We start from the raw sequence: 24,799 nt of genomic DNA, 5'->3' as shown, positions 1-24,799 counted from the left end.
TCCGGGCCTCCGCACCGACGCGGCCCGGGCGGGAGCCGAGCCGGAGCCGGAGTCGCAGAGACGCGGAAACATGGAGGCCTGAGCCTCTGCCACTCGCTGGTCCGTGAGCTGGAAGCGGATCTCCCTGCCGGCTGAGACAGGTGGGCTAGGAGACCGGCCGGGCCCCCAGCTCCTTGGCAGAGCGGATTGGGGGACTCCCTTTCCCCTCCCCCGGTCGGCGTCAGAAGCTGGGGGCAGCGCCGCCACAGAGGCGGAGCAGGGGCCCTTCCAGCCAGTGGGGACGGGCCCCGGGGGAGGCTGTGCCCCAGGCCCCTCCCTCCGCCCCGGGATACCGGGGCGCTGAGGGCGGAGCGGTGAGGGGGTGTAATCCCGGGAGTTGGGGGGGCTCCCCAAGAGCAGGTCGGCCATTCGGGAGATCGGTCTGACAAATGGGCGTGTGCTGGGCAGGGCGGGCAGTAGTGTTTACTTTTTCTTTTTTGACAAGTACATTTTTATTGAGACGTAATTCACATACCATTCAATTCACCTTTAAAGATACAGTTGAAGTACAGCTCCGTGGCGTTTAGCATATGCAGAGGGGTGTGCAGCTGATTCTACAACACTTTTATCACCCCGAAGGGACACCATACCCCATGCAGTCACTCCTCCCCTCCCCGTCCCCTGACACCCGGCGATTGTGCTTTAGCTGCCAGGGAGGGTGGGAATTAGCCCAAGTGTTTGTGAACGATGGGGGGGGGGGGGGGTCGGCAGTGGGGATTGAGGGCAGTGGGTGAACAAGCTGATAGGATGAGAGTGCCGGAAAGAGGTAGAAAAGTGATAGGATGGATGTAATGGGGCCAGCAAAGGGGTGCACGCGAGAGACTGACTAGCGGGGCAGTTGGCGTGGGATTCTCGAAAGGGGAGAAAGGAGGTCGGAGGGGGAGGTGTGTAGTGAGTGAGAAGGCAGGAGCTGAAAGATAGGGAAACATGGGGGGGCGGAGGGGGTGCAGCGCAGGGCAACCTTACAGAGGAGCAAGGCATTGGGCTGATGAGTTGAGGGTCAAGAGAGGAACGGAGCTAGAGAATCCGTAGGAATCGGTGAATGGTTGCTGGCGACCAAATATTCCCATTCTGCAGATGAAGTCTCTTGGAGGTGAGGTGACTTGCTGAATCTCATAAGGTTACTACACAAGGAAGAATGAGGTGAGGATTAAAGAATAATTGATGAAACTTTCAGTTGCAGGTGGATTGCATGGCAGAGAATTGAGGTGGGGCAATGTTACAGGAAGGAGATGCAACTATTAAATATATCAAGAGGTCTATATTATTTGATGGGTCAAGTCTTTGTTCTTGTACCCTTTGAATACAGAAAAGTTCAAGCAGTGGAATAATATACCCCCATGTACCCATTCCTCAACTCCAACAGTTAGTAACTCAGGGTAACTTACTTTTATCCATACCCCTATCCATTCATATCCCTACTCCCAATTATTTTAAAGCAGATCATCAGTATACCATTTCATTTATAAATATTTGAGTATACTGTATATCTGTAGAATAGTTAGTCACTCTCTCTTTTTTAAAAAAATACATCTGTATTTATTTCATTGAGGAAGGGAGAGGGAAAGAGAGATAGCAAATTCAATGATGAAAGAGAATCGTTGATCGACTGCCTCCTGCACATCCCCAGCTGGGGCTCATGTGCCCTGATCAGGAATTGAACTATGACCTCCTCCTGGTTCATAGGTCGATGCTCAACCACTGAGCCACACTGGCCAGGCCACTCTCTTTTTAATAGACCCACAATACCATTATCACACCTAACCTTTATTTATTTATTTTTTATTATATATTTTTTTTTATTGATTTTCCACAGAGAGGAAGGGAGAGAGACAGAGAGTCAGAAACATCGATGAGAGAGAAACATCGATCAGCTGCCTCCTGCACATCTCCCACTGGGGATGTGCCCGCAACCAAGGCACATGCCCTTGACCGGAACTGAACCTGGGACCTTTCAGTCTGCAGGCCGACGCTCTATCCACTGAGCCAAACCGGCCTCGGCACACACCTAACCTTTAATAGTAAGCTCTTAATATCAGTGTCTAGGACTTATTTTTTAAATATGGCATTTGTTTTATACAAGGGAATAAGCAGTGCAAACACTTTGATGTTAGACGCTGAAAAATAGAATTGTTTTCCTTTTTGTTTTTTTTTAAATCCTCACCTGAGGATATTTTTCCATTGGTTTTTAGAGAGAGTGGAAGAGAGAGGAAAAGACAGAAATATCGATGTGAGAAAAACACATTGATTGGTTGCCTCCTGCACATGCCTCAACCAGGGCCTGGGTGGAGGAGGAGCCTGAAACCAAGGTACATGTCCTTGACCGGAATCGAGCCCAGGACCCTTTGGTCCGCAGGCCAACATTCTATCCACTTCTGCCCAAACCAGCTAGGGCAGAAATGCAGACACCAGTCTGGTTGGGGAAAGGGGTGGTAGAGGCAGAATAGGTGATGGTGGACTAAAGGTACAAACTTCCAGTTATAAGATAACTAAGTCCTCTGAATGTGATGCATAGCATGGTGACTATAGTCAGTAACACTATATTGCATCCGAGGCACATGCCCCGGCTGGAATTGGACCCAGGACCCTTCAGTCCATGGGCCAACGCTCTATACACTGAGCCAAACCAGCCAGGGCTGTTTTCTGTGTGTGTGTTTTTTTAAATATATTTTTATTGAGTTCAGAGAAGAAAGGAGAGGGAGAGAGAGCTAGGAACATCAGTAATGAGAGAGAATCATTGATTGGCTGCCTCCTACACACCCCTCACTGGGGAATGGAGCCTGTAACCCCGGGCATGTGCCCTGACCTGCAATTGAGCCGTGACCTCCTGATTCATAGGTTGACGCTCAACCAATGGGCCACACTGGCTGGGCTCTTTCCAGTTTCTTATTCTGTCATCCCTAGGGGGTGGCCCTTGATTTCTGGGCCCAGGATGGCTGCTGGTGGTCTTGCTAGTATCCAAGCAGCAGGATGGAGGAAGGGACAGAGAAGCGGCTGGACACTCTTAAGGGAAGTTCTGTGTAATTCAGTGATAACCAATACTTAGTCATGTGATCGTTCTGGCTGCAAGAGAGGTTGGGAAATGTATCTGAGCCGGACAGGAATGTGCTCAGCCAAAAATAGGGAGTTGTTACTATAAGAGAGGAAGGTCTGGAGATTGAGGTAGGCGATTGGTGTTTCTACCATACTTCATAATTAGTTTCTCTGTGAACTCCAGACTAACCTACACACTTCCCAAATTTCTAGGTTTGAATCCTAGTTGTGTTATATATGTGCCTTGGTGTGTTACTCAATCTTTTTGAGCTTTAGCATTCTCAACTGTAAAATGGAGCTAATATTTACTTTAGATGCTTGTTAGGATTAAATGAAAATATTTCTTATGTATCTGGCAACATTATACTAGTACACTCCAAATACTAGTCTTTCCTTCTCCTCCCTCAGGTTTCTGGACTTGGATATCTGAATGGGTAGAGTGAAAAGAGAAATTGGAGACGGATAGGGGAGGATACGAAGTTCAGTATTGGGCACATTGTCACCCAGAGGATGATGTATGGCAGGCAGACAGTTCTGGCCTGGTCATGGATATTTTGAAATCATCAGCGTACAGGGGAAGACTTCACTGATCTAGAAGACTCAGGGATGTATATAACTTTAGAGTTACAATGGGCAAAGTAGAAGGCCTGTCCTTGAGTAAGTCTCCCCATAAGGCAGTGGTTCTCAACCTTCTGGCCTTTTAAATACAGTTCCTCATGTTGTGACCCAACCATAAAATTATTTTTGTTGCTACTTCATAACTGTAATGTTGCTATTGTTATGAATCATCATGTAAATATCTGATATGCAGGATGGTCTGGGGCGACCCCTGTGAAAGGGTCGTGCTACCGCCAAAGGGGTTGCGACCCACAGGTTGAGAACCGCTGCCATAACGCATGAAGCAGCAGCTTGCTTTCTGGCCTTGTTTGCTTCCACTTTGATTCTCTCCCACTCCAGCCATGTTGAACTTCTTTAAATTCCTGGAATGGGCCCTATCTGTGTCTGTCTTACCCCTAGGCCTTGACACATGCTATTCTCTTCACTTGGAAAATTTTCTGAACCCTCCAACCAAGACAACCCATCTTTCCCTTCAGGTCTCAGCTTTTATGGCATGACTCCTGGGAAGCTTTCACCAAGTCTTGACTGGTTGCCGTATTATCATTTCATGTCCGCTTATCTGTTTCTCTTCCTCAACTATAAATAAACTCCACTCCCAGTTTTAACGTTGCCATTTAGCATTGTGCTAGCCACATAAGGGCACTCAGGAAATATCAACAAGACTCCTGGTACTTACTTACCATAATATGATATCTCTTCAGTAGTGCTAGTTTGTTTTGCAACCCTGCACTGTTCTTTTAGTGTTTGCACATTGAGTTGTTTATATGAATCAATGATTGTGAAATAGTAAAGCACATTCTCCCTAATTTATTTAAAAGTTAACTTTTCTACTTAAAGTAATACTTGCATATTGAGGTAATACTAGAAAGTATATTATAAAAAACCAGCAGTATCCTTCTTCCTTCATCTGGGCCTCGGAGGCAACTGCTTTTAACACATTTCGTACCGCTCAGGAGCTTTCTCGTGTTTCGCGCGCCATCTGTTAAGGACCGCTCACGAGTGTTCTCGTTTTTCACGCCCGTGGAAAAAGGAGCGAATCTAGATACTTATGTAAATTTTGTTTGGTCCCTCTTCATAGAGGAAAATGTTTTACACAGTACCATACGTTAAAAAAGTACTAGGAACTCTAATTGTTTAATTGTTTTTGTAAATAAAAATAATTATTGAAAAACAACACCTAAAGTGCATGATGATGATTTAAATAACATGCAGTTTGCCCAAAAACGTGCGTTTGTCTTAGAGATTTCTATGCGGTACGCAATGTGTTAACTGTGTTTATAATTGTCTAAATGTCTATTTTGTGATCTATCAATTTTAGATAATACCCGTTGACTCCTTGTTATGGTAAATGTGTGCTTGATCTCCTCCTTCCCCCACTTCTGGGCTTTCCAGTACAGATAATCCTATCCAATAATAGCCAAACATGGTAATTGACCATACCTTCGCTACGCCTCCCATTGGCTAATCAGCGAGATATGCAAATTAACCGCCAACAAAGATGGCAGCTAATTTGCATACTGCAGGCAGGGTGGGACAGCGCAAGCTGCCATCCAGGCCCCTGTGGGCGACGCCACAAGCTGCTTGCCTGCTGCCCGGGACCTGATCCGGTCCCAGGCTGCAGGCAGGCCGGCCCTGCAAGCCCCAGAAGCCGCCAGATATGGCAGTAACTCTATCAGTAAGCACTCTGAAAGTCAGTGGCATAAATGCACCAGTTAAAAGACAGATTATGAGGGTGAATCAAAAACCAAACCCACTTTAAATATAAAGACACATATAGATTAAAAGTAAATGAATTAAGCTGCAGCCTGTTTTGCTCAGTGTATAGAGCATTAGCCCTTGGACTGAAGGGTCCCAGGTTAGATTCCAGTCAAGGCATGTACCTCAGTTGCTGGCTTGATCCCCAGTCCCTATCAGAGCATGTGCAGGAGGCAACCAATCAATGTGTCTCTCCCTTTCCCTTCACTCTTTCTAAAATTCAATGGAAAAAATATCCTTGGGTGAAGATTAACGAAAACAAAGTAAATGGATTAAGTAACATTAAAGAAATTATAAGAAAAATATATTCCAAATTTTGTTAGTTGTATAATGGTTATGTTTAAATTATTAACACCTAAGAAATTGGGTGAAGGGTACATATATTATGCTGTAGTATTTTATAGTTTTTTTTTTACATGTATGAGATTATTTCAAATTAAAATATTAAAAAATTAAAAATTAATAAAATATTAATTGAAATGTATCTGCATTACATGAAAAATCTAATTGCTTCTAGCATAATTTATTAAATTGTGCTAAATTTACAAGGGTTTAATTAAAAAATATCTTAATTCTAAATGATATAATAGAAAACATATATAGTGCAGTTATAAGCACTTATCTGAAAATAAAAATTTTATTTTTTATTTTTTAAAATATATTTTATTGATTTTTTTACAGAGAGGAAGGGAGAGAGATAGTTAGAAACATCGATCAGCTGCCTCCTGCACACCTCCTACTGGGGATGTGCCCGCAATCAAGGTACATGCCCTTCACCGGAATTGAACTTGAGACCTTTCAGTCCAATTCTCTATCCACTGAGCTAAACTGGTTAGGCTGAAAATAAAAATTTAAAGAAGTGAATTTAAAGAAGGGATTAGCCAAAGAAAATATATGCACAACCCATGGACACAGACAACAGTATGGTGATGGCCAGAAAGAAGTGGGGGGCAAGAGCTGGGTAGAGGGGGCAAAAGGGGGGAAATAGGGACATCCTATATTCTCTATCTAATAATAGACAAACATGGTAATTAACCGTAGCTCCGACATGCTTCCCATTGGCTAATCAGGGTGATATGCAAATTAACTGCCAACCAAGATGACGGCCGGCAGCCAGGCAGCTGAAGTGAACAGGAGGCTTGCTTGCTCCAGTGATGGAGGAAGCCAAGGTTCCCCGCCTGCCACTGCCGGCCTCTGAGCCACACTCCAAGAAACAATGTTGCAATTACAGAAGCTAAACAAACCCCAGAAACCTGCTTTCAGCCAGCTGGGCCTCAGAGCTGGAGCTGCAACAGTGTTTCAATTATAGAAACCAAACAAACCCAGATACCTGCTTTCAGCAGCCGAGGTCTCAGAGCTGGAGCCGAGTCTCAGAGCTAAAGCCGGCTCTCAGTTCCAGTGACAGCCATAGAAGGTAAATAAATCCCAGAATAAAAAAGAAAAGAAAAAAGGAGAGGTTGGGAGCTTCAGTCGCCCGCCAGCCTGAAAACGGCCCTCAGCCCCTCACCCAGACTGGCTGGGCACCTCAGTGGGGACCCCCACCCTGAAGGGGGTGTGACCAGCTGCAAACAGCCATCATCCCCTCATCCAGGCACCCAAGCGGGACCCCTACCCTGATCCAGGACACCCTTCAGGGCAAACCAGCCGGCCCCTACCCGTGCACCAGGCCTCTATCCTATATAGTAAAAGGGTAATATCCAAACTGACCCTAACAGCAGAAGGATTGGGAATGACTGGTCAATATGACACACACTGACCACCAGGGGGCAGATGCTCAATGCAGGAGATGCCCCCTGGTGGTCAGTGCGCTCCCACAGGGGGAGCTCTGCTCAGCCACAAGCCAGGCTGATGGCTGCCAGTACAGCGGTGGTGGTGGGAGCCTCTCCTGCCTCCTCAGCAGCACTAAGGATGTCTGACTGCAGCTTAGGTCTGCTCCCTGCTGGCACGTGGACATCCCCCAAGGGCTGCCGGGCTGCCAGAGGGATGTCTGATTGTCATTTTAGGCCCAATTCCCCCGGGGAGCGGACCTAAGCCAGCAAGTGGTCACCCCCGAGGGGTCCCAGACTGCGAAAGGGCACAGGCTGGGCTGAGGGACCCCCTACCCCCAAGTACACAAATTTTTGTGCACTGGGCCTCTAGTAATAGTAATAAAAGGCTAATATGCAAATTGACTGAACAGCAGAATGGCCGGTTGCTATGATGCGCACTGGCCACCAGGGGGAAGACGCTCAATGCAGGAGCTGCCCCCTGGTGGTCAGTGCACTTCCATATGGGGAGTGCCACTCAACCAGAAGCTGGTCATGGCTGGCCAGCACAGAGGTGGTGGCAGGAGCCTCTCCCACCTCCGTGGCAGCACTAAGAATGTCCAACTAACAGTTTAGGCCCGATCCCTTGGGGGCCTAAGCCTTTAATCGGACATCCCCTGAGGGCTCCCTGGCTGCCAAAAGGATGTCTGACTGTAAGCTTAGGCCTGATCCCCCGGGGAGTGGGCCTAAGTCAACAGGTGGACATCCCCCAAGGGGTCCTGGACTTCAAATGGGCGCAGGCCGGGCTGAGGGACCCCCACCCCCTGAGTGCACAAATTTTTGTGCACCGGGCCTCTAGTTATATATATAAAAGCCTAAGCAACCATTATGACTGGTTGACCGAACAACCAGTCAACCAGTCGTTATGATGTGCACTGACCACCAGGGGGCAGGTGCTCAACGCGGGAGCTGCCGCCTGGTGGTGAGTGCACTCCCACAGCCAACCTCCCACAGTCCCTCCCCCTGGCCGGCTGGCCCTGATTAGCCCCAATCGGGACTGGGTGCGACCGGCGGATCAGCCCCAAAGGGACCCCACCTGTGCATGAATTCGTGCACCGGGCGTCTAGTATAGATATATAAAAATTCTTGGTTAAGTTAGTGTTTACATTATTTTGACTACATAAATATTGCTCACTGCTGAGCTGAGTAATTTACCTTGTTTCCCTGCCCACCTGCCCCCACCATTTGCTTATTTTTCCATGAACATATTACTAACTTTTACCAAATGCTTTGAAAGACCTGTGGGGATTGGGCCCCAGGAAACTAATGCAGGGTGTTACTCTGGCTACCGCTGTTGCTGTGCGTGATGAGTTGTTTTTGTCTGTGTCCCAGAGGCTTCATGTCTTCATTGCCTTTGTTATTAGCATGCACACAGGTAAGGTAAAATCTCAGGCCCTGCACAGTTTCTGACTTGGCAGGAACATCCCTCTGTTTTGTTTGTGCTATCCTTTTAGAACTCCTGTAATTGTTAAGACCTTCTAAACAGGTCTTCTAATTTTCAGTCTCCTGTTTTCCATCTGTTTGTCTTCTTTTTTAAATTTATTATGGGAGTTTCCTTGGCCTCCTTTCTATTGAATTTTTTATCTTATTTTTAATTTCAAGTGCCATTTCTTTAAAAAAAAATATTTTTATTGATTTCAGAGAGAGGAAGGTAGATGGCGAGAGAGATAGAAACATCAATAATGAGAGAGAATCATTGATTGGCTGCCTCCTGCACACCCCACACTGGGGATCTAGCCTGCAACCCTGGCATGTGCCCTAACCGGGAATTGAACTGTGACCTCATGGTTCATAGGTTGACGTTCAACCACTGAGCCACCATGGCTGGGCTCTGAATGCTTTTTAGAAAATTCAGATGCCTGGGTCCTACCCTGATATTCTGAATTTTTTGAGGCCCAGGTATTTGTATTTTTAGCCACATGCTTCTCAGGTGTTTTTCATGTACATTTAAGTTTGAGAGCCACTGGTTTGGACGGTAGTTGGAAAGTGATCTTTCAGACTGTGGAGGGTCTTGAATGTCAGACAATTGAAGAGTCGTTGAATGTTTTTGAGCTGTTGAGTGAAATGACGAAAGTGGTTATTTTACTAATATTAAAAATAAATTGTATTTGACCTTTTATTTGGCTAATCATACACTGTGCCAGGTTGTTGTTTTTTAATCCTTACCCGAGGACATGCTTAGAGGAAGGAAGAGAGAGAGAGAGAGAGAGAGAGAGAGAGAGAGAGAGAGAGAGAGAGAGAACATCTGTCTGAGAGAGAAGCATTGATAGGTTGCCTTCTGTATTCACGTTGGCACAACCCAATGTGCTCTGACCGGGAATTGAACCTGAGACCCTTCGGTGCATGAGCTGACACACTAATCACTTAGCCCAGTGGTTCTCAACCTTCCTAATGCCGCGACCCTTTAAAACAATTCCTCATATTGTGGTGACCCCAATTTCACTGTTACAAATTGAACATAATTAAAGCATAGTGATTAATCACAAAAACAATATGTAATTACATATGTGTTTTCTGATGGTCTTAGGCGACCCCTGAGAAAGGGTCGTTCGACTCCCAAAGGGGTTGCAACCCACAGGTTGAGAACCGCTGACTTAGCCACACCGGCGAGGGCTGAGTACATTGTATGGATCATCTTGCTTCATCCTATAATATCTTATGAGTTGTAAGTATTGTTGTTTTTCCCATAATGCAGTGAGGTTTTATAAGTTGTAAATGGAGATTCAGACTGATTCTTATACAGACTTAACAGAATCTAGCTCACACTAGAACCTTTCTTTATTGCAATGCTGGACTGAATTTCCTGTTTCTTTTAAGGATTAATGCAGTAGTGGAGTGCGAACAGTCAGTCTAAGTGGAAAGATTGGAAGTAAAGACACCTGGATATTGTTGCACTAAGTCATGTGAGATTATAGAAGCCTGGTCTAGCATGGAGGCAGTGGGAATATAAAGGAAGAGATGGATTTAAAAGACGCTGTGTAGCACTGTGGATGTTGTAGAAGAACCCACAGGACTTGTTGATGTCATTGGAGAGTCACCCTATAGCAGTGATGGCGAACCTTTTGAGCTCGGCATGTCAGCATTTTGAAAAACCCTAACTTAACTCTGGTGCCGTGTCACATATAGAAATTTTTTTGATATTTGCAACCATAGTAAAACAAAGCCTTATATTTTTGATATTTATTTCATATATTTAAATGACATTTAACAAAGGAAAATCAACCAAAAATGAGTTCGCGTTTCACCTCTGACACGCGTGTCATAGGTTCACCATCGCTGCCCTATAGTGTGGTAAAGACCAGGGATTCTGGAATGAGATGACCTGGGTTCAAATCCTGGCTCTGCCACTTATGACCTCTGGGGCCTTGGGGAAGTCACTTAACCCTTCTGTGCCTTAGCTTCCTCGTCTGTAAAATGAGAACATTATGACCACCTTAGAGTTGTTCATAGGGACGAAATGAAGCAGTAACTATACAGCACTTAGCCTAGTTTCTGACATAGATCTGGCCGAGTAAAAGTACCATTGCACATACTGTTCCCTCTGTCTCAGATGCTCCTGTGTGTTTTCATAGCTTTTTGTGTATAAATAACTCCATTGTGATACATACCATATGTGTTAAATAGGCTTTGGGTTCATGAATGGCAAGGAACTTGGTCTTAATCATTTTTACATGTTCAGTTTCCAGCATAACACCTGACATTGATAGGACGTGTGTATTTATGGAATGAATGGTTGGTTATGTGAGTGAGAATTTGAGTCAAAAAGGCTTGGAGGGGTTGCTTATTTTGGGGGGCAATGTTAAAATCTGTTTTAAAATTTATGATGATATTAAGACATCAAATTGAAATGGCCATTAAGTAAAGATTTATGCTTAGATTTTGACTGAGAAGTCAGAATAAAATATTAGTTCTGGGGTCACTCACATAGAGGTTAAAACACAAGCCAGAGCACATTCAGATCCTTCCTGAAGGAGAGAAGGTAAAGAGAGTATAATCCACTTATTTAACAACAATAATTTTTTTTTTACTGTAAATTATTATTTAGGAACTAGAGGTCTGGTGCACAAAAATTTGTGCACTGGGGCGGGGGGGGGTCCCTCAGCCTGGCCTGTGCCCTCTCGCAGTCTGGGACCCCTTGGGGGATGACCACCTGCTGGCTTAGGCCCACTCCTGGGGAATTGGGCCTAAGCTGGCAGTCAGACATCACTCTGGCAGCCCGGTAGCCCTCAGGGGATGTCCACGTGCCAGCGGGGAGCCGGCCTAAGCCGCAGTCGGACATCCTTAGTGCTGCTGAGGAGGCGGGAGAGGCTCCTACCACCACCGCTGTACTGGCAGCCGTCAGCCTGGCTTGTGGCTGAGCAGAGCTCCCCCTGTGGGAGTGCACTGACCACCAGGGGGCAGCTCCTGCATTGAGCATCTGCCCCCTGGTGGTCAGTGTGTGTCATAGTGACCAGTCATTCCCAGTCTTTCTGCTGTTAGGGTCAGTTTGCATATCTAGGATATCTACTTCAGGAGATATGTCATATATACTACAGAAGAATCACATTTGAGGGTAGTTTTTACATAATGAGAACTTCAGGGGAGTAGTGGAAGTTGAGAGGGCAAACTGGTTTTGAGAGGGAGGATGGAATCAGTTTTGCACACACATGTTCTTGACTACATTGCATTAAAATAGGGTCTTTTGAATCCCTGGCTGGGTCGCTCAGTTGGTTAGAGCATATACACTCATGTTGTGGTTCGATCCCTGGTCAGGGCACATGCAAGAGTTAACCACTGGGTATGTAGGTAAGTGGAACAACAAATTGATGTTTCTCTCATCTCTCTCTACTCCCTTCTCTTCCTTCCTCTCTCTCTAAAATCAATAAATACAAATTTAGAAAAATAGGTCCTTTGAAAGGTTTACTTCTAATGGCATAAGCCATAGCATGCTTCTTGTTTTTAGTATAGACTTATGTGAGGGGCATTGTTATCCACAAAATTACTGCTTATATGTTACACACATAATTAAAATATGTTATCCTTGAGTTTAAAAAAATCTTCAGTATCTTAGGGATCTAGGTAGAACTGGCATTCTGGTCAGAGGTTGGGACTAGGAGAGGTTTGAGAGTAACATGGAAGCCACTAGTGAAACCAGGAGAAGAAAGGCTGTTACTGACAAATGGAGAGAAAGAAGAGCTGAGAGTCTAGGAAGCCTTGAGGCATAGCAAGAGGGAAGAGCAGTAGGACTCTTAGGAGGTGAGCTGATTGGATACAGGGTTTTTCTTTTTCTTTTCTTTTTTTAAAAAAATATATTTTATTGATTTTTTACAGAGAGGAAGGGGGATGGATAGAGAGTTAGAAACATCCATGAGAGAGAAATATCCATCAGCTGCCTCCTGCACACCCCCTACTGGGGATGTGCCCGCCACCAAGGTACATGCCCTTGACCAGAATCGAACCTGGGATTCTTCAGTCCACGGGCTGACGCTCTATCCACTGAGCCAAACTGGTCAGGGCTGGATACAGGGTTTTTTAAGTTCCATTTTATTCTGGTTTTCATAAGTAAGAGTCTTGGGAGTTCCAAATACAGTAAACTGGGTCCAGGCCGTGTGTGTGTGTGTGTGTGTGTGTGTGTGTGTGTGTGTGTGTGTGTGATGCTTGGTATGATCCTTGGCGGAAGAGATGCCAGTGGACCTCAGTTTTCTGCTCTGCTCTCTGTGAGGGTGGGGACAGGTGGGACTTTCTGACGGGTACTTCAGTGGCTAGTCTTCGCTTGTGCCTCGGGCACTCAGCTGCCTCGGGCACTGCCTTCACTGCTCAGCAGATAGTACCGTGTTGTTGCCGCCCAGGGGCGGGAGGTACGCCCATTCTAAGATCTAGAAGTATAGATTCTGACTTTTGTGTTTGTGTTGGTTAAGACAGAGGTTAGCTCCATTTTTCTCCTTGTAACTTTGTATCTGATGTCACATATATTTAAAAATAAAGAAAGGTTCTGATTTCCTTTAGTATGTTTACAGTGTTTTTACATTTAGGTCAAGGGGAAGGAAAAGTTTGAGGATTGTTTTGAATAAGTTTGAAATTTCTTTTCATTTTTTTCCAGGTTGTCTTGTGGAAATGAAGGTTTAAGGACAAGTTGTCTACCAGATTAGAAGATGGGATCCAACAGCAGCACAATTGGTGATCTTCCCAAAAATGAGTACTTAAAAAAGCTCTCTGGCACAGAACCTGTCTCTGAGAATGACCCGTTCTGGAATCAGCTTCTCTCATTCTCTTTCCCTGCACCAACCAGCAGGTAAGAGAACACTTGGAGATTAAAATTTGTATAGAGGGCCACATACATTGTGTGGTATGCTCAGTTAAAAAAAAATTTTTTTTAATGTCTCTTCGTCCATTTATCCATCCATCCATCCATCCATCCATCCATCCATCCATCCATCCATCCATCCATTATCTGCCTGTTTATCATGCATGTACCAGTAGAAAATCCAAAAGGTAGAAAAGCAGGAAGTAAGTTTTTCTTCCTTTTCTTTCACTCAACCAACAACCACCTCCCTTCCCCAGAGATGATTCCTGGTAGCAGTTTTTTTTAATCCTTCTAAAGATAGTACAAGGTTATTTAAGTATATATCTCATATAGTTTTGCAAAATTGTTTGAACACAAGTGGTAGCATACTACACATATCTTGCTTTTTCTTTTTTTGCTGGCTATCTCTGGCTTTTTCTTCCCAGTTAATTAAAATATATCTAAGCATATATGCAACTGCCTTTTTCTTTTAAATGTCTGCAGAATATTTATAGAATATAATCAGTTTTCTCTTGGTGGACATTTACATAGATTGTTTCCAATCTTTTGCTATAACAACTAATGCTACATACATTATTTCTCATGCATACAAATATATCTCTAGTTAAGAAAGTAAAAATGCTGGGTCAACCTGCATATGCAGTTGTTATCTTGGTAGATATTGCCAAACTGTGCTCCATGGAAGTAGTAACAATTTATACTACTGCCAGCAATGTGTGAGAAGGTATATTTCCGCACACCATTGTCAATTTAATGCATTTTTAGACTTTTTGACCTTTGTCAGTTTGATAGGTGAAAACCAATATTTCACTTTTAAACTGATTCCTGAGCCAGAGGAAAGGTGGCTAGGGAATAGGAGAGGACTGGTCCAGGTAGGGAACAACATAAGGAAAGCCCAGTGGTGAGGAATGACATGTCAAGTGTGCGAAACTTAAGAGGAGTGGTGAGGGAGGAGGTTTGGAAGATTTGAGGGTTCTGATGAAAAATATTAATGAGTTTTGATTTTGTCCTAATATCAGTAGAAACCATGGAAAGATTTTCATCAGAAAGGGCATGATCAGATTTTCACTTTTTTTCTGATATTCTAATTGTATAATATTGTGGTAATCACTCCATCCTTCAGCAGAAATTATTACTTCCTGACTAAACAGTTTTTTTTAAATAATTCAGTTATAAAATCAGATATACAAATTCCAGCCATATTCTAGATATGCAAGTAAAAAATCAGAGGGTGCATGGATACTGTGTGGGATAGGCAGGATTCCAGGGTTCTGGAGAATATTTTGGAGGGGTTGCAATATGAACAGGGCCCCAAAGAAGGTGGATGATTTAGAAGCAGAGCAAGCAAGAAGGAGAATCCTGACATTTTTATTTTATTTTATTTTATTTCATTATTTTATTTTATATTTTATTATTATTTTATTTATTTTTATTAATCCTTACCCAAGGATATTTTTCCACTGATTTTTAGAAAGAGTGGAAGGGAGGAAGGAGGGGGTAAAAGGGGAGAAAGAGAGCGAAACATTGAAGTGGGAGAGAGACATCTATTGGCTGCTTTCCACGCGCACCCTGACCAGGGCAAGGGATGGAGCCGCTAACCGAGGTACGCGCCCTTGACTGGAATCCAGCCTGTGACCCTTCGGATCACTGGTTGACACTCTGTCTACTGAGCCAAACCGGCTAGGGCAGAATCCTGACATTTTTGAAAAGAGCATGGACCAAGGCATTGAGGCGTGACACAGTTCCGTGTGTGGGTGTGGACCAGTGGGATACCAGCCAGCCTGAAGGAAAGTGCTGGTCACAGGGGCCTGTCCTGTGGGCTGGAGCCCGCCCTAGCATTGGCAGATGATAGGAAGAGATGGAAGAGCCATGGTGTCTGCAGAGGGAATTTAATAAATTATAATTTTATTTATTTTTGTATGAAAAGTAATGCATTCTTCTGGATCAAAATTCAAAGATTCAAAGGTTGTAAAAGTGGGAGTCTCCTTCTTCTGTCCTCCCACGTGCTTAGTTCTCTACCCCAGAGGCAACAGATGTTATCACTTTTCTTAGCTGTCCTTTTAAGGCAGTGGTTCTCAACCTTGGCTACACATTAGAATCACCTGGGAATCTTTTTAAAATCCTGATATCTGGGCCTCATCCTCCAGAAATTCTGTTTCTTTGTTACTAATGTTGTTTCCCTACCCCATAACAAAGAAACAATTTCTGGAGGATGAGGCCCAGAAATCAGGATTTAAAAAAAAAATTCCCAGGTGATTCTAATGTGCAGCCAGAATTGCGAACCACTGTTTTAACCCTACCAGACCGCTGTACCTGATTTTCGGTACTTTGCCTAGTACCTGAAAAAAATGCGTCACAAACTAAAAATAACCATCCAATCGTAGTCAGACCTCATGGTTAGCCATTGCAAATGTCTGCCCCCATGTGTTTGAATTGACTTTGTGTGGTTTGACGTGAAAAAATTCTGAAAATTCACAATGAAACGAGCGGCTGATGAACCAAGCACTTCAACAGGAAAGCGAAGGTTCAGGGCCTCAGGTCTGGTAGACTTAAGGGATGCTTCATGTTGTTTTAGTCCATGAGAGCGACTTTAACAAAATACCACCGACTAGGTAGCTTATAGCAAGAATTGTTGCTCAGGGTTCTGGAGCAGGAAGTCTGAGCTCTCAGCACCAGCATGGTTGGGCGATGGCCCTCTTCTAGTTCACAGCCTGCACATTCTCTCTGTCCTCACAGTGGAGGGAGCCAACAAGCTTTCTGGGGCCTTTCTAATAATAAAAGGCACTAATCCCATTCATGAGGATTCCACCTCATGACCTAATCACCCTCAAAGGCCCACCTACTAATACCATATACTTGCACCTTTGGGGGTTAGGATTTCAATATATGAATTTTCAGGGGACATAAACATTCAGACCATAGCACATGCATATACAAACAAATATGCACATACATCCCCCTCATTTTAGACTAATAATAACACATACTTCTGTACTTTGTGCTTTTTTTCAGTGACTGTGTCTTGGAGAGCCTTCTCTATATTAGCTTCCTCATTATTTTCATGGGGCATCGCATGTCATGGCTGAATATACCAAAATTAATGTAGCAATATACTTTTACCAATTGAATTGCTTCTAGTGTTTTGTTATTACATATAGTACATCAGTGAATAACCTTATACATATGAGTAGAAGTGATTCTTGTGCTGTGAATAAAGTATGACCAAAATACTTCCATTAATTTTTCCAGTTTATGTTAGAAGGACATGAGAAACAAATGTAATAAGCTGGGGACATATTTTAGGGAGTAATGAAAGCACTTCCCAACATACGGGGGTGGTCAAAAGTAGGTTTACAGTTATAATACAATAATCCTATCTAATAAAAGAGAAAAATGGTAATTGGCGTACGACGATACCCTTTTCATTGGCTAATCCGGGCTATATGCAAATTAACTGCCAACTAAGATTGGCAGTTAACTGCCAACAAGATGGCGGTTAATTTGCATATGTAGGCACAATGCAGGGAGGCGAAAGGGAAAGCAGGAAGAAGCCCCCTGCCACTGACAGTGATCAGAAACCCAGGGGGGAGCTAAGAGCTGGGGGGAAGGGCAAAGGCGGCCCTGCCCCCCAGCCATGATCGGAGAATCAGGCGCCTTTGCCGCCCTGGCCAGTGATAGCAGGAAGTAGGGGTGGAGCCAGCGATGGGAGCTGGACACGGTCGAAGCTGGCAGTCCCGGGAGCTAGGGGTCCCTTGCCTGGGCCTAAAGCGGAGGCCACGATCGCGGGGCCGCTGCAGCTGCAGGTCCCTGCTGCCCGGGCCAGACGCCTAGGCCAGAGGCGTTAGGCCTGGGCAGGGGCGGAGCCTGCAACCACGGGGAGCTGGAGGTCCCCTGCCCAGGCCTGACACCTCTGCCGGAGGCCTCAGGCCTGGTCAAGGGGCCGATCGGTGATTGGTGATCGGAGGGTGATAAGGGTCAACTCCTCTGGCCGAGGCATCAGGCCTGGGTGGGGGGCGGAGCCGGGGATTGGGGGGATATGATAGTCCCGTTGCCCAGGCCTGAAGCCTGGGTCAGAGGCGTCAGGCTTGGGCGGAGGGTGGAGCAAGCGATCAGAGGGAGATGGGGGTCCCCTGCCCAGGCATGATTCCTGGGCCAGAGGCCTCAGGCCTGGGCGGGGGCCAGAGCCAGTGATCAGGGGGAGATGGGGGTCCCCTGTCCAAGCCTGACACCGCTGGCGGAGGCGTCAGGCCTGGGCAAGGGGCCGATCAGGCGATCGGAGGGTGATGGGGGTCTACGCCTCTGGCCGAGGCATCAGGCCTGGGCAAGGGGCAGAGCCAGCAATCGGAGGGGTCTGGGGGTCCCCTGCCCAGGCCTGACGCCTGGGCCAGAGGCATCAGGCCTGGGCTGGGGGCAGAACCAGTGATGGGGGGAAATGAGGGTCCCCTGCCCAGGCCTGACGCCAGAGGCCTGGGCAAGGGGCTGATCCTGCGATTGGAGGGTGATGGGGGTCAACGCCTGAGGGCTCCCAGTATGTGAGAGGGGGCAGGCTGGGCTGAGGGACACCCCCCCCACACACACACCCAGTGCACGAATTTCGTGCACCGGGCCCCTAGTCCCTTATAATAAAAGCCTAACATGCAAATTGTTCCCTCAACTGGGAGTTCGACTGCTTGCTATGATGTGCACTGACCACCAGGGGGCGGTGCAAAACATGGCGGGCTTCGGTGACGTGGCGCTGGCAGTGGACGGCAGTGGAGTCACTGTACTTTGATCGTCTGCCAGGCCTAGGGACCACACCTGTGCACGAATTTCGTGCACCGGCCCTCTAGTCTATATAAAAGCCTAAGCAAACAACTGGTCGACCAGTCACTATGTTGTGCACTGACCACCAGGGGGCAGACGTTTAATGCAAGAGCTTCCCCCTGGTGGTTAGTGTGCTCCCACAGCGGGAGCACCACTCACCTGACCCACGGGCTCCAGACGCAGGGCTCATGGCTGATGAGCGTTGCTGCAGAGAGTCGAGCCTCTCCTGAATGGGACTGACTGGGTGTGAGCCTGTGGTAGGCACAGTGAAGCTGGGATGAGTGGGAGTGGCAGGCAGGAGCAGCAGGCAGTGTTGGATTGCCGGTTTTGGCCTGATCACTGCAGGCCATGCCGAGGGACCCCACTGGTGCACAAATCTGTGCACCAGGCCTCTAGTTAATAAATAATTATACAGGAATAAACTGTTTTGCATAACACAACTGTAAGCCTACTTTTGTTAATCCCTGAATTTCATGATGTTTCAGGGTAAACTGATGAGGCTGCTGTAGTGGCCTGGAGGCTCTGAAGGGTGTGGCAATTCTGACCACAGAGGGCTGAATGGGAACATCAAAATTTGTTGTTCGTTTTTGGCACACTTGTTAGAAAGTGGAGGATTAGAATTCTGATCCCTGGTAGGTTTTTGTTGAATGGATTTGGGGAAAGTATTGTTTTAGGGAGGTTGCTTTTTAGGTAAGGTGAGTGATAGATAGGAAGGAAGAGAAAGTAGGTCAGGAAAACCAAATGTGAGGCAGTAGCAGTTACGTCACCACCATGTGATGAAGAGCTGAAGTTCTGTGCCTAAGCAGGAAACGGAAGTCCTACATCCTTGTGAAACTGATATATCTAGTTAACAGAACTTTATATAGAAAAATATATTTTAAAAGTTTTGTTTTAGATTGATATTTGATGTAAAAATTAATATTTTTAAAATTGATTTATTGGGGTGATATTGGTTAATAAAATTTTACAGGTTTCAGGTATACAATTCTATAATACATCATCTGTATGTATATTGTATTGAGTATTTACCACCCCAAGTCAAGTCTTCTATCACCATTTATCCCCACTTTGTTCTCTTCCACCTGCCCCCACCCCGCCTTCCTTCTGGCAATCAATCACTATAACTGTGTCCATGAGTCTTTCTTTTTTTTTTTTCTTTGCTTAATCCCTTCACCCTTCTCACTCAACCCTCAACCCCCTACCCTCTGACAGCTGTCAGACTGTTCTCTGTATCCATGAGTCTGTCTCTACTTTGTTAGTTTATTTTGTTCGTTAGATTCCACATATAAGTGAAATTATAGGGTACTTGCTTTTCTCTGATTGACTTATTTCATTGAGCATACATAATACTCTCCAGGTCTATCCATGCTGTTGCAAAAGGTAAGATCTTTTTTACGGCTGAATAGTATTCCATTGTGTAAATGTACCACAGCTTTTTTATCCACTCATCTACTGATGGGCACTGAGGCTGCTCCCTAATCTTGGCTATCAACACTAATAAAAGAGAAAAATGGTAATTGGCGTACGAGCTACCCTTTTCATTGGCTAATCAGGGCTATATGCAAATTAACTGCCAACTAAGATTGGCAGTTAACTGTCAACAAGATGGCGGTTAATTTGCATATGTAGGCACAATGCAGGGAGGCGAAAGGGAAAGCAAGAAGAAGCCCCCTGCCACTGACAGTGATCGGAAAACCAGCGGGGAGCTAAGATGCCGGGAGCCGGTCCATCCTTGCTGTTTCAAGGGACCTGGCATATATAGCATACGGTTCTTAATATGTTTGCTCACCTTCTTGGCGCTGTGTTTTAACCAAGGTCACCTCTCCGAGAAAGGTTGAATCCCCAGGTAGGAATTTTCCCCTGAAGTTAGGGAGGGGATGAAACTCCTTAACTAAGTGCCAGGCGAGTAGTTAATCAATTTAACTACAAACAATCATGCTTAAGCTACATAATCTTTACTCCCTGGAATGGAGATAAGAAACGCCCTAACCTTTGTAATAGAAATTGACAGGATTAGAATCAACTGGTATAAATACAGATGCAACAAGACAACAACAGACAGAACTCAGAACTCAGAACACAGAACTAAGGACACAGGGCTTGGAAGACAGGACCAAGAGAGACAGAGCCTAGGCACAGAACCTACACAGAACGTTCTCTAGAGACAGAAGAACTTCACTGGCGAGAGCATGCCGGAGGATCCTGGACAGGGACTGGCCTCGGAGCCTGGGGGTGGAGCCTGGCGAGAGAGCATGGCAGGGATCCTGGACTGAACCTGACTGCGGAGATTGGCAAGAGAACCTGACCAGGACCTGGCCACAGAACCTGGCTGGAGATCCGAAGCAGAACCTCTCTGGAGATCGAGACCATTCCTTCTTCACCGACTCCGTCTGCGCCTTTGGGAACCCCTGGACCCGCTGGGGCTGGACCCCGGCACTAAGAGCTGGGGGGCAGGGCAAAGGCGGCCCTGGGGCGGCCTTTGCCCTGCCCCCCAGCCATGATCGGAGAATCAGGTGCCTTTTCCGCCCTGACCAGTGATAGCAGGAAGTAGGGGTGGAGCCAGCGATGGGAGCTGGGCACGGTCGAAGCTGGCAGTCCCAGGAGCTAGGGGCCCCTTGCCTGGGCCTAAAGCGGAGCCCACGATCGCAGGGCCGCTGCAGCTGTGGGTCCCCGCTGCCCGGGCCGACGCCTCAGTCAGAGGCATCCTGCAGGAGCAAGGGCGGAGCCCGCGCGATCACGGCACCCCCCGCTGCCACTGCAGGTTCCCGCTGCTTGGGCCAGACGCCTAGGCCAGAGGCATCAGGCCTGGGCAAGGGGCCGATCCTGCGATTGGAGGGTGATGGGGGTCAACGCCTGAGGGCTCCCAGTATGTGAGAGGGGGCAGGCTGGGCTGAGGGACACTCCCCCCCCCAGTGCACGAATTTCGTGCACCGGGCCCCTAGTTGTAAATAACACTGCAATGAACATGGGAGTGCATATATTCTTTTGATTAGTATTTCTAGTTTCTTTGTATACAGTCCCAGAAGTGGAATTGCTAGGCCATAATGCAGTTTCATTTTTTTATTTTTTGAAGTAACTCCATGCTACTTTCCACAGTGGCTGCACCAGTCTGCATTCTCACCAACAGTGCACAAGGGTTCCCTTTTCTCCACGTCCTTGTCAACACTTCTGTTGTTAATACTTAATGAGCTTAAGAGTTCTAGATTTGAGAGCAGCGCTGAGCTTATTTAGACAGCTTATTTAGAATGAGAATCATTTTGCCAAAAGGTGCAGTGATTTGGGGTAAAGTATTGAGAACAGAGGCAGGAAGCATGGCAGGGGGAGCATAGATTTTGGAGCCAGACCAACTGTGTCTTGTATCTCAGTCTCCCCATTTATTCATTAGCTTTTTGAGCTTAGGCAAGCTGCTTCATCTTACTGAGCCTTTAAATGCTTCTGTAAAATGGAAATCATAATGCCCACCATGTAGACTTGTGGGGAGGATAAAACACCATAAGGCATGTACAGTGCCTGACTTTCCTCTTCTTTCAGGAATAAATAGCCATTAATTTAAACAAGATCAAGGGCTCTGTCTTGAGAGTTAGTCTAAAATATTTGAGGGATGAAAATAGCAGCAGAAATTTCACCAATTTTCTGATGACTGCCTTATCCTAATGATTAAAAATCCTATGACTCTTTTGAATTAATTTGTCAGTTGTTTTAAAATTAGGCCAGACACTGATTCTAGTAATACTTGTCTTTGTGCTTCCACAATGCCCTTTTTATAAAGGCTACTCTTTAGAAACCTTACTGTATTATGAAAGATGTGTTATATATACTGAGCACTAGATGGTGCTCAAATAAGGCAAGAAGGAAGCATTTATATTTGTTCCCATTCCTGAGTACCAGAGCAATGCATGCTCATTTTCAGTACTTTAAAGTCAGGAAAGCACAAGGAGGGTAAGAAGATAAAAATAATAGCAGTGAGAAGTAACCGTTGTTAACATGTTGGGTATATCCTTTCAGTTCTCTCAAAGTGCTTGCATCATATTCTATGTTTCTCTAATTCACATTTCCCTCCTACAGTGTTTTCCTACAACATAGTTTTAAATGGTTGTAGAATGTCCTGTCTTAATGGAAGTACATAATTATTGTGTTTTCCTACAACATCATTTTAAGTTGTAGAATGTTTTCTCTTATGGATATACATAACTATTGAACTAATGTTGAACATGTTGATTGTTTCTTATTTTTCATGATTATACTAGAGGCCCGGTGCACGAAATTCGTGCAAGAGTAGGCCTTCCTTCCCCGGCTTCCTTCTGGCACCCGAAACCCGGGCTTCCCTCGCAGCCCCAGCTTCTTCTGGAAGGTTGTCCGGTCTAATTAGCATATTATGTTTTTATTATTATAGATAAAAAATGCTGATGAACTTCTTGTAGCCAAGTCTTTGTACAAATCCCTAATTATATAAGTTAAATGAATTATTAGTAGCTTTGTTGGTAAATTAATTTTTAAAAAAAAATCACACAACTCTTTCATTAAAGTTAGAAAATACAGAAACAAAAGGGAAAATAGTCATGTATTCTCATCACATAGTGATAACTACTGTTGAAATTTTCTTATTTATTCTTGCATACTTTTTAAAATGCCCATACCTGTAGATGGACATATACATTTTATATGTCTTTCCCTCCCACAAACATGAGATTATACTCCTATGTAACTTTAAAAAAATTGATTTATATGTGATATATTTACATTTATTTACCAAAAAAATGCCTCCCATTTGCCAGGTACCACTTTTTAAAAATATATATTTTTATTGTTGATAGCATTACAGATATCTCCCGCCAGGTACCATTTTTAAGGGCTGGAAACCTTGCAGTGAATATGAGGGATGAGGTCCCTGCCCTTATCAAGTTTATATTTTAGTGGAGGTGTGGGTAATAAACAAGTAAAGAAATAAATACATAACGTCATTTCTGGAAGTGTCAAATGCAATAACAAAAGCAGACCAAGGTCATGAAGTGGGACGGAATGGGAACAAGCAGAAAGCGGGAGATTTCTTCAGATAGAGGGTCTCTGGGGAAGCAGCACTTCAGCAGACACAGGTAGTGAAATTGGGGAGTGAGGCACGAGATCCTGGGAAAGAGCGTCCAGGTAGAAGGAGCAGCAGGTGTGAAGGACCAGAAGCAGGAGCAAGTTCTGCTGTTGGAGGAATGGCAGAAGTCCAGGTGGCAGAACAGCGAGCAAGGAAACGCATTACCTCGGGTCCTTTGGCCATGTTAAAGGTGTCTTATGTCGCATGGTTTAAAGAGACAAGCATGTCTTAATGGCAGTGTTTGAGCACTGAGCCTAGGCTGCCGTAATTTACTAACTCTCCTACAATGTGGATTTTACTCACATAGTGGGTTTTATTGTGGTAAAATTAACATAACTTAAAATTTACCATTTTTAAGTGTATGATTCAGAGGTATTAAGTACATTCCCAACGTTGTTTAGTCATCACTGTACATTTCCAGAACTTTTCATCATTTCAAACAGAAACCCTGTACCCATTATTAAATAATAACTCTCCATTTCCTGTTCCCCTAACCCAGTGGTCGGCAAACTCATTAGTCAACCGAGCCAAATATCAACAGTACAACTATTGAAATTACTTTTGAGAGCAAAATTTTTTAAACTTAAACTATATAGGTAGGTACATTGTTATTTAACTTAATTAGGGTACTCCTAAGCTGGCCTTTGCTAAAAACGCCCTCAATCTGATTGAGGTACGTTCGCTGAGGTAGACCCCTTCCAACTCTCCCATCCACACTCGTCTCGTATACTTGTTTCGTCTATCTTTTTTGTCACCCGCGCGCGATTTGCGGAGGCGACTAGCACTAACCACTGCACAGTGAGACTGCTGACCGACTGGCTCACTCAACTGGTGCGTGAATCGCGAGCGCATGAATCGAGAGCGCCTCCCCCGCGCTGCGTATCCCGCGCCCGTCTGCACCGTGTCTCCCGTCGCCCAACCGACTGACACCCCCCACTTCTTCTAACGCCACTTCTTCAAAATAGACTCACCCAGGCCGAAAACCGACTTCTGCGCATGGGCCACGAAGTTTCAATCCCACTGTACGTGTGCACCCACACGTGGTATTTTGTGGAAGAGCCACACTCAAGGGGCCAAAGAGCCGCATGTGGCTTGTGAGCCGCGGTTTGCTGACCACGGCCCCAACCCCTTCGGTAACAACCTCTATTCTTTCTTTCTGTGAATTTGCCTATTCTTGGTAACTGATATAAGTGGAATCACATAATATTTGACGTTTTGTGTTTGGCTAATTTCACTTAGCATAATATTTTCAAGTTATATCCAGGTTGTAGCACATAACAGAATTTCCTTCCTTTTTAGGCTGAATAATAGCCATTGTATGAATACACCACATCACTATATTTTTTAAACTTCAGTTTGTTGTACTTTCTTAGAAAATTC

General features: G+C 45.2%; 1 protein-coding gene across 9 annotated transcripts in view; it reads left to right on the top strand.

Moving 5' to 3' along the window:
- DYM (dymeclin) overlaps positions 1-24,799 on the top strand; it is a 259,645-nt gene continuing 234,846 nt past the window's right edge. For 7 of the 9 annotated variants that reach the window (XM_059707264.1, XM_059707261.1, XM_059707270.1 and 4 more), the window contains exons 1-2: positions 2-140; positions 13,330-13,521. In XM_059707264.1, the coding sequence (XP_059563247.1) occupies positions 13,382-13,521 (140 nt within the window). In that variant the 5' untranslated portion in view covers positions 2-140; positions 13,330-13,381. Of the gene's footprint in view, positions 141-1,116; positions 1,183-13,329; positions 13,522-24,799 lie in introns of those variants that run through there. The other 2 variants (XM_059707262.1, XM_059707263.1) reach the window with 2 other exon arrangements.

Source organism: Myotis daubentonii, chromosome 8 (genome assembly GCF_963259705.1).
Source record: "Myotis daubentonii chromosome 8, mMyoDau2.1, whole genome shotgun sequence".
NCBI classification, from domain to species: Eukaryota; Metazoa; Chordata; class Mammalia; order Chiroptera; family Vespertilionidae; genus Myotis; species Myotis daubentonii.
Note: the sequence above shows the minus strand (reverse complement) of the source record. Positions and strands in the feature narration are given on the sequence as shown.